The sequence below is a fragment of the Benincasa hispida genome, chromosome 11 (genome assembly GCF_009727055.1).
Source record: "Benincasa hispida cultivar B227 chromosome 11, ASM972705v1, whole genome shotgun sequence".
NCBI classification, from domain to species: Eukaryota; Viridiplantae; Streptophyta; class Magnoliopsida; order Cucurbitales; family Cucurbitaceae; genus Benincasa; species Benincasa hispida.
In genome coordinates this window covers 33,841,986-33,851,912 of record NC_052359.1, presented here as the reverse complement: position 1 = coordinate 33,851,912, position 9,927 = coordinate 33,841,986, and the positions used below count along the sequence as shown (strand labels likewise).

The following is a 9,927-nucleotide window of genomic DNA, read 5'->3' as shown; positions in this document are numbered from 1 at the left end:
TAAAAATATAAATATAAAAATAATAAAAAAATTATTAAAAAAAAATAAAAAAATTATAAAAAAATAAATATAAATAAAAAAAAAAAAAAAAAAAATAAAAAAAAATAATAATAGATAATACAAAATATAAAAAAATAAAAAAAACATAAAAAAAAAAATGAAATATAAAATAAAAAAAAAAAATAAAAAAAAAAATAAAATAATATAATAATAAAAAAAAAAAAAATATATATAAAAAGAAAAAAAAATAAAATAAAATATATCAAATATAAAAAAAAAAATATAAAAAAAATATTATAAAAAATAAAAAATAAATTAATAATATATAAAAAATTAAATAAATAAAACATAATAAAAAAAAAAAAAAAAAAAAAAAAATAAATAAAATAAACAAAATAAATAAAAAAATAAAAAATTATAATAAATAAAAAATATAATAAACAAAAAAAAAAAAAAAATTATATAACAAAAAAAAAAAAAAAAAAAAATAAAATAATAATAAAAATAAAAAATAAAAATAAAAATAAAAAATATATAAAAACAAAAAATATATAAAAATAATAAAAAAAATAAAAAAATTATTAAAATAAGATAAAAAAAAAAATAAATTTATAAAAAAAAATAAAAAGAAAAATAAAAAAAAAAAAAAAAATATAAAATATATAAAAGAAAAATACAAAAAAAAAATAAAAATAAAACAAAAAATAAAAAAAAAACAAAAAAAAATAAAGAAATAATATAAAAAAAAAATAAAATAATATAAATAAAAAAAAAATAAATAAAAAATACAAAAATGAAATAAATAAATTAAAATAAAAAAAAATAATAAAAAAAAAAATAAATAAAAAAAAATATAAAAAAAAAAAATAAATAAAAAATAAAAACAAATTAAATATAAAATTAAAAAAAAAAAAAAAAATAATATATAATAATACAAATAATACAAAAAAAATAAAAAAAAAAAATAAAAATTAAACAAAATTAAAAAAATAAAAATAATAAAAATAAAATAAAAATAAAATATAATAAAAAAAAAATAATATAATAAAAAAAAAAAAAAAATTCAATAAAAAAAAAAAATAAAAAATAAATAAAAAAAAAAATAAAAATAATATCAAAAAAAAAATAAAAAAAAAAAAAAAAATATAAAAAATAAATAAAAATATAAAATATAATAAAAAAAAATAAAATAAAAATAATAATTAATAATAAAAAAAAAAAAAAAATAAGCATAAGACAAAAAAAAAAAATTAATAACGTAAAAAAAAAATAATTATAATAAAAAATGAATATACAATAAATAATATATAATAATAAAAAATATATTATTATTCAATCCTTAATTATCTGGAACCCGTCTTAGTAACGAAGGACACTTCCTTCGATGTCCTAACTAGTTACAAAATCTACATCGTTGTCGAGTGGTTGGTTCTGTCCAATCCATCTCGTTGTGATAACGTGAATTTTCAGTCTACCAGGTATTCTCAACAACGATGGATCAGGGATGTAAGACGGGCATATTAGGGTGCGTGATCCAGTAATCTTCATACGGTACAGGTTGAAATTGAGGAGAGTAACATTCAGCATACGTTGACAATTGTTAGTAGTCCTCAATAAAATCTTCGTAGTTCATGTTAAAAATGTGAGCAAACGGCCATTAAATGCGAGCATGAAATGCCGAATGCTTGCCACTTGTTACATGAACAGTACCGTTCGGTATGAAGACTTGTTCGAGATCACTAAGTATGAAACACCTGAGAGAAATTGTAACAACACGAAGAGGTGAATTTCATATCGACATGCTGGTATAATTGGAACAGTGAACAACCCAGTAAATGGTTGGATGGGACCGAAATGTCACCATCAATTTCTGCTTACGACATATCGTCAACAACTTCAATAAAAAGGTATAAATTTAATTCATTGAAAAATTATGTTTATTGTGTCGGGGTGTCAGTTTCAAATTCAAAAGTTCAACAAAGCAGGAATAAATCGGAGCTGTCTAAGTTTTTTTGACAACATTAGTTTTAGAGAAATTGACTTAAGTACGTGATGGAGGATTCAGATATGGGTGGATGACGACAAAAATCTATCAGAGTGCATAAATGGAGTCCTCGAAGGAGCTCGAATGTTGCCTATAAATGCTTTTACTCAGATAACATTCTTCAAATGTATGAACTATTTCGAGAAAAGAAGAGCAGGGAATAAGGGATGCATTGGAGCGTCAAGATAAACCCAGGACCTGTTGATCCTGATGTTTTGTACGACCAGTCCATTCATCGATCATATATTGTATGGCGAGATCGTACTACTGGAGAAATATATTGCAGACGTCGAGAAGTAGGATTTATTTAGTTGGACTGGCATCTGATCACACCTTGGTCGAGAGATGGAGGCCCGAGACGCATACATTCCATATGTTTGTTGGAGAGTGCACTATCACTCTACAAGACATAGAAGTGTTGTTGGGTTACCTGTGACGGTGAGTTAGGCACGGAGTGATGTACGATGATTGGTTAGAGTTTATCAACTGTACCTCGGTGCGATCCCACCTGCCGACAAGATTAAAAGATCGAGGTTAAGTTTAATATGGTTAGGAACACAATTTCGTGAGCTCACATATGATGCAGACGAGGAACCGTCATAAGATATACGCAAGCATATATACTACAAATAATGGGTGGAAGTCTATTTTCAGATAAATCAAGTCATTTTGTTCACTTGATGTTCCTGCCATTGTTAGCTAACCTCCATGATGCGGCGCGGTATTGTGGGGTGGAGAATGCTTGGCATGGTTGTATAGACAACTATACAAAAGCAACAAGACTTGAGGTTCGAGAGATAGTTGGGCCTCTCATACTTTTTCAACTATGGGCTTGGGAGCGATTTCCAACAATGGCTCCACAGCTACATCATGTTAATGACGCTCAGTTAGTTGGACGAGCTTACGGTTCTCGGTATGTGTTTTAATTCATTTAATTTTTATATCACTGATCTAGTTAATTTAAATTCTAAATTATCAATTTTGAAATTTAGGTGGAGAGATAAATTTTGTGTGACTAGGACAGTCACACATATAATCAACCAGTATAGATACATGTTTGATCTGCTTCAACCTGAACAGGTACATTACATTAAACCTAATTGATTATTTTATTCACATTTTTACTGTATTGTCTCTAATATTCTCTAATATAATATTTTGTGTTTCGGGTTATTTGGGAGCCGTACAAAATTATTGTGCATACTTTGCCTAATTTTTGTACGAATGGTCAAAACATATGGCGGACAATGAGTCCTCTCATATGTTTTCACATTAGTGAGTGGCATCTTCCTGACTGGGTGTGAGACAATTCGGTTTTCAACAGGATGTCCCATCACCTTATAATATTGAACCCGTACTGCATGATATTGACCTAAAGACTGGAGATTGGTCCAAAAAAGTTGCACATTTGATAGTGCGATGGCACTATCGTGCAAGGTTTATTGCAGTAGGGTTTCTCTTGAACAGTTTGACATAGATGTCACTTCATAATATATTCATTGGTATAATAATATCACAAGACGCTACGTCACTCGTCTGGGAGCAACTGTGGGTCATCTGGTAAATGAACGAATATTATCTATTTTTTTAAATTTAAATATTGTCTAATTGTTTTATAATTCACAGAGATCGAACAACAGTAGACTCCGTGAGGTTGCGAATGATCCGAACCAGGTTCTTGCTATATGTAGTGATAACCAAAGCTATATGGAGGAAATTCAGTATATGTACGATATACCTATTGTTCCTCCACCAGCTTCTAGACGTAGAGAACCTGTTCGGGAAGATGATGAGTTTGATGAGGTTGCACATAATGTGGAAGAGTTACCCCCTATGACGCAGACGCAGAGTCAAACTAATTATGTTAGTCTGATGATGATGATGCCAACATTTAGTTCAGGACATTATGACTCAGAGGCTGGTCCTTAGTCTTCATACGTGCATGGACATGGTCGGGGTCGTGGAGAGCATAATGAATATTTATATTATGAAGCGCCTGCAGAGGTACTAGAGCAACATCAAGAAGAACCCGAGCAACCTCAAGTTTGAAGTCGACGACGACAACCAGCTCGAAATCGACGACGTCCGCCTTGTGGGACACATTGATTTTTGTAATTATTTTCATATAAATGAAATATTTAATTTACATTTTTATTTTTTAATTTATTCTTTTTAGAGTTTAAATAAAATAATAAAATATTTTTAGAAATTGTTTTTATAAAATGGAAAAAAAAAAATTAGAAAGAAGAAGGTGGAATGTGTAATAATTAAAAAGGAAAAAAAGGAAAATTTGTATGGTATTCTCGCTCTCTATCAAAATCTCTCTATTTCGCTCATAATCTCGCTCTCAAATTTGATTGTGAAGTTCAGTGGCAAAAAGAAGTAGATTCATTAGCTCTGATAGAATCCGTAAAAATTATTCAACAAGCTTTGGAAGGAATTCCAAGGGACCTTATGAAAATTTAGAAATACGATCTTTTGATAGAGGAAGGTCTCCGGAATGATAATTAAACAGACTCAATAATAATGTTAGGAAGGGCAAGGTCGATGGTTCAAAGTTCGACGTACAAGTGAAAGGAAGGTCGAGGGTTCAAAATTCGACCTAGGTCGAATTTTCAACCCTCGACTTAATTTTTTAAAAAAAAACAACAATATTTTTACAAATAGTTTGAAAGCAACAATATTTTCCTAAATAGTTTCTAGAAGGACAATATCCTTTTAATTTTCTCTTTGAAAATGCCTCAAATTAATATCTAATGAAAAATAAAAAAATAAAAGTATAAATTTTGAAACTTAAGGACCAAATTAAAACATAACTTAAATCTCAAAGGTAAAACTGTAACATTATGAAATTTAGGGACTAAGTTGAAACCAAACTCAAAATTGAAAGATTTAGGTCGGTTTGGTAACCATTTTGTTTTTTTAAAAATTAAAGTCTATGGACACTAATTTCACTCCAAATTTCTTCATTTGTAAATATTTTTCATCAATAGTTTTAAAAATCAAGCCAAATTTTGAAAACTAAAAAAATAACTTTAAAAAAGTTGTTTTTTTTTTTTTTAATTTGACTAAGAATTCAATCATTGTATAATAAATATGCAAATTATTGTAAAAAAATATGAATGAAATGAAATTAATTTTAAAAATAAAAATAAAAAATAAAATGGTTAATAGACCTAAATGTGTAACATTTTGAAATATTAAATGAAAACTAAATCCAACACTTATGGACCAACAAGTATTTTTTTCATATATATATATATATGTATATTTATTGTGAACAAGATGGCGAGTACCTCTAAAATCATACTCGAGCAAGTAGGAAAAGAAAGAAAAATAATTCAACTATTTATTGGTACAACTATAATATAAAATCGATCAAAACCCCCGTGATGATGTGACCGAAAAGGCGCAAAATTTTCTCTGTTCTTGTTTTGTTTTGCTTAAAATTTCAAAACCCTCTTCCCATTTTCATCCCTAAACCCTAAAAAGATGATCGGCGCCTTTCGGAGAAGCTCTGGGATTTCTGGGTTGTTGCATTTCCGCCATTTTTCTCAGTTGAAAAGTTCTAAAGCTTTTGAAGCTACTGCGATCGTTAGGAAGCAAAGTCAGCCCATTCGGCCGTACTTCCGGTTGCCGGATTCTTTCAGGAAGACGAAGGAGGTTGGTGTTTTTCCGTCGGTGCAGCAATCGTCTGTTTCATCAGGTTTTTCGATTGTGAAGGTTGAGTTTCTTGAATGGTATTTGGCGATGGTCAAATGTCGTCCTGTTCTTACCAAGAGTGTCACTTCTGCGCTTATTTACACGGCTGCTGATTTGTCGTCTCAGGTGAATAGTTTTGGATCTTGCATCTGCTTTTTTTCAGTTTGAAATCTTTGTTATTAGGGATTTGTTGATATTTTGTTTCTATTTAGCTAGTTTAGGAAGCAATTTTTCTTGGAAGAGTCCTTTCTCTTTAATTCGATTGTTCTTAATGGTGGTAAACTTTTCGTTGTTGTTGCGCTCATTGAAGTTGAATACTGCTTTGAATTGGGAATCAAATTTCTGTGTAAGAATGCTGCTTTGTTTTTTGGTTTTCTTCGTTAGGGGTTTGTTGATGTTTATCTCTAATGGGGGTCCTCATTTGGGCAATTTTAAAGCAAAGTTTTCTTTGAAGAGTCTTATTTTCTCTATTTTTGGATTTTGTTTTTAATTGGAATTTTTGTTCTTGTTTCTTGTTTACTTTGTTCTTGTTTCTTGTTTACTACTATCAAACATTTTCTCTCATTGGAGATTGTCATTTTAACTGTCTCTCTGATTTGGGAATCAAATTTTCTTTCAGACCATTTCTCTGTCATCTTCAGAGCCATATGATTTAATTCGAACATTACGCATGGCTGGATATGGTATGTTGATTCTAGGGCCATCTCTCCATTACTGGTTCAACTTAATGTCAAAACTCTTCCCCAAGAAAGATCTATTCTCCACCTTCAAGAAAATGGCCATGGGCCAAGGTCTCTTTGGCCCTTCCATGACAGCCGTTTTCTTCTCCATGAATGCATTTCTCCAAGGTACACACTACTTTTCACAACCTGCTTCACATGTCTTGAACTTAAGATGACTGAGAATGAATGGTTTGGTTTCATTGAACATAGGTGAAAATGGTGCTGAAATTATTGCCCGATTGAAACGAGATTTGCTTCCTACCATGCTCAATGGTGTTATGTACTGGCCAGTTTGCGATTTCATTACGTTTAAATTTGCCCCTGTTCATCTTCAAGTATATTCTGTTCTCTCTTGATTTGATTCTCATCTCTTCTTCTCTGGCTGTAGTTTTGTTCTGACTGGTGTTTTGGTCTTTGTTTGGTTGTTGTGCAGGCGTTGGTTAGCAATTCTTTTTCGTACGTGTGGACAGTTTACATGACATACATGGCGAGCCTTGAGAAAGCTGCTTCTTGATTTGATCCCAATAGCCGAAAGGTTATGTTCAGACAAGAACTCTTGCAACAGTGCCTTTTCCAGGATGAAGAAAAAAGTGAAAATGGAACCAGAAATTGCCAACTTATTAGGAAGGGAGAGAGAGATTCTTTTATAGTTAATATAATTGTAAACATTTTAATGAGAAGAAATGTAGAAGTGAAGAACCTTTCTGCCTTCTGGGATTCTGTTTTAGCATTTGCTTGGTAGGGGAAGCATGATGGACTAAAAATTGGACCGATCAAGACCGACCAACTCAGTTTGGTCGGTTGGAGAAGAGGAGAGGTTCAGTCGGTGTTGGTTTGGATTTTAAAATTGAAGAATTAAATTGACCGACCGACGGTTAGTTTGCATTCTTCGATGGTTGGGGTCGGTTTGAACATTTACTAAATCAATTATAATCGGAAAAACCGACTCCAACCACTGTTGCACACCCCTAATTACCCCTAATTGAAAGTATGGGGGAATTTTATTTCTAAAGCAAAATGTAATCCATCATTGGTGATAGTGGGTTCTATTTGATCCAAAACTATAATTAAATGCAATCCGAATTAAATGTAATCCGATTACGAAGTTGAGGATGACCCTTAAAAGTTATATGGATCCAATAGGGTTTTTCAGACAGATCCAATAGGGTTTTCTAGATAGTTTTGAACAAATTTTCAATTTTTTGTGTTCAGATATCGTTTCAGCAAGAGAGTTATTATGGTTGCTCTTATTAAGCAGTAAAATTACATTATTTATTCTGCATTATTTATTGAATAACAAGCGAAGTAAAGTCTTAGTTATAATTTGTTTGTGAAATGTCTACATAAATGTGAAAAAAAAAACTATCAAATTACATTTAATTTTAACTAAGGATTGATAAACATGACTTTATTTGTTTTCACTTCGTAGTTATTTCCAGAAAGTGAAAAAGGACCAGATTTAAAGAACACTGTTGAAATGTCACAGAAAGAGTGATTGAAGTTGTATGCTTTTATTAGATCATAAACATATTACTCAAGACAATGATCATTTGAGCCTTTATCTACATGTAACCTAATCAACTTGATTTAAGGCTCAAAATGGATCTGAAAACCTATCCTCACAAGAATCGCAAAAATTAGCAACGAACTTCCAAAGGCACCGAACCATCAAATTATTCACAATATATGATCACCTTTCGACAATTCAGAGACTACTATACTTCTTCTGATGTGACATGGTCAGACCAGCTTGGCCGGTTCACTCTTCAGAAGCTCGTAAACTGATTTTCTCAAGCTGCATCGTCCAGTCTCTCCCAAGTACTTCAGGATTCAGTTGCATTGCGACACGGAAGTCCAACAAGGATGCGTTATTCAATTGTTGAGCTCGATGTCGATGTTGTTCCTGGAAAGCGATTCTTGAGCCAGTTATTGGTTGATTGCCTGTATATTTCATTCGCTCGCACCTTGACCGAGAGAAATTCAAACATGGCTCGATTAACCTCTTTAAATAAACATCCAGTGCATTGTTAAGAAGGTTTACGCCATCGACAGATATATCAATCTGCTCTGTTTCCAACTTCTGCCTCAAATGCGTTCTTAGCAACCTGGTGTCGGGTAGCTCGCCACCATCTTGACAAGTTGTTACATAGTAGTTTCTTCTGACAGGAACATTAGAGAGAGTTTTACTAGAACCAACGAAGTTCATGGATATACCAAGCGGAGCAGTAACTGGGCTTCTGCTCTGAACTCCTGGACTTCCAGCCACCTGCTCAACCTCTTCTCCGTCTTCTACGGACGCCATTTCGACAGGAGGACGGCTGCCAAGAGAATGCATCTCTGTTGCACTTTGCTGTTCTTGTGCCTTGAAAGACAATTCTTCAAGTGCCATATTCTGTGGCTTCCCACATGGTCCCAAAGGACTTGGACGATCTCGAATCTTGCGGTCTCTACTAACCGGAGACCTACACTTTCGGGGAGAAGAAAGGAACGTATCCCCATGAAGCGATTGAAGACAACTCCTCTGATATCCATTCACAACCTTTACACTGAGATTGCCTCCAACTTTCCTTGTACTATTAAGAACAGGGGGAGTTTTAGCCCCACAAGCATTTTGAAGAATTGCTCTGATAAGACGATTATGAAGAGGTATAATCTCCCTCCCAATAATCTGAATGCAAAACTTGTCGAATTCCCTTTTGTTAATCTTTAAACTCAACAATTTCTTGAGGTGATCAAAGTATTTCTCCGACTTTTGATGTCCAAGCTTCCGATAGATCATGGCTTTCAGCTCAGAAGTGTCTATACGAGAACCGTCTTTCCTTGGAATCATTTTTCAGAGTCAAAATTTCAGCAAACGGCTGAATTTGAGATAAAGCCCTCAGAAATCCTCCACCAACAAAACAGATAAAGACTGAAAGGGCAAGAAATCTTTGATCAGAAAGCCAGAAACCCTAATTTTCACAGCTTAAGTAATCAAAACATAACCCAAAATCGCACTTAAAGCATTTGAATACCAATTGCTGAAGTTTGGGAATCACAGGGAACAAACCCCAAACTGAAGAACAGCTCGAAACAAACCATATAATTGATTTGAAAACAAAAAATGGATTGCAGCCAAATCGTAACTGGACAAGGGCTTGGTTTTTGAATCATTGTGGAAAGAAGAATAATAAAAAACTAAAACCCTAAAGAAATGGAGGATGTAAAGCATTGAATTGAATTCCAAGTTGAAAACCCTAATTAGGAGGCAATCAATTTCAGAAACTTACAAAAGAATTGATGGAAATTTTGACCAAATTGGGGATGAAATTGCGCCGTCTTCTGAATGAAGAATCGAAAACTTGAGTAAATTGTGTTAATGGTTGGATCGGATTTTGGTGATTAGGAGATCGGAGAGACCAAAAGCAAAAACAGCGACCTTCGACGGGAGTTCTTGCGATTGTGTCTGTCTTCCGCCAA

At 32.1% G+C, this 9,927-nt stretch overlaps 2 protein-coding genes across 2 annotated transcripts; one reads left to right on the top strand and one right to left on the bottom strand.

Moving 5' to 3' along the window:
- The first annotated feature begins 5,437 nt into the window (after window positions 1-5,437).
- LOC120090095 (PXMP2/4 family protein 4-like) lies at window positions 5,438-7,185 on the top strand. The gene is made up of 4 exons (XM_039047586.1): window positions 5,438-5,872; window positions 6,366-6,594; window positions 6,679-6,803; window positions 6,902-7,185. Exons 1-4 carry the CDS (start codon window positions 5,537-5,539, stop codon window positions 6,980-6,982), a joined length of 771 nt encoding a protein of 256 aa, XP_038903514.1. The 5' UTR covers window positions 5,438-5,536; the 3' UTR covers window positions 6,983-7,185.
- Window positions 7,186-7,946: 761 nt separating this feature from the next.
- Window positions 7,947-9,927, bottom strand: LOC120089765. The gene is made up of 2 exons (XM_039047154.1): window positions 9,738-9,927; window positions 7,947-9,379 (listed from the first exon to the last, which is right to left on the bottom strand). The coding sequence occupies exon 2, from the start codon at window positions 9,296-9,298 to the stop codon at window positions 8,228-8,230; it is 1,071 nt and encodes a 356-aa protein (XP_038903082.1). The 5' UTR covers window positions 9,299-9,379; window positions 9,738-9,927; the 3' UTR covers window positions 7,947-8,227.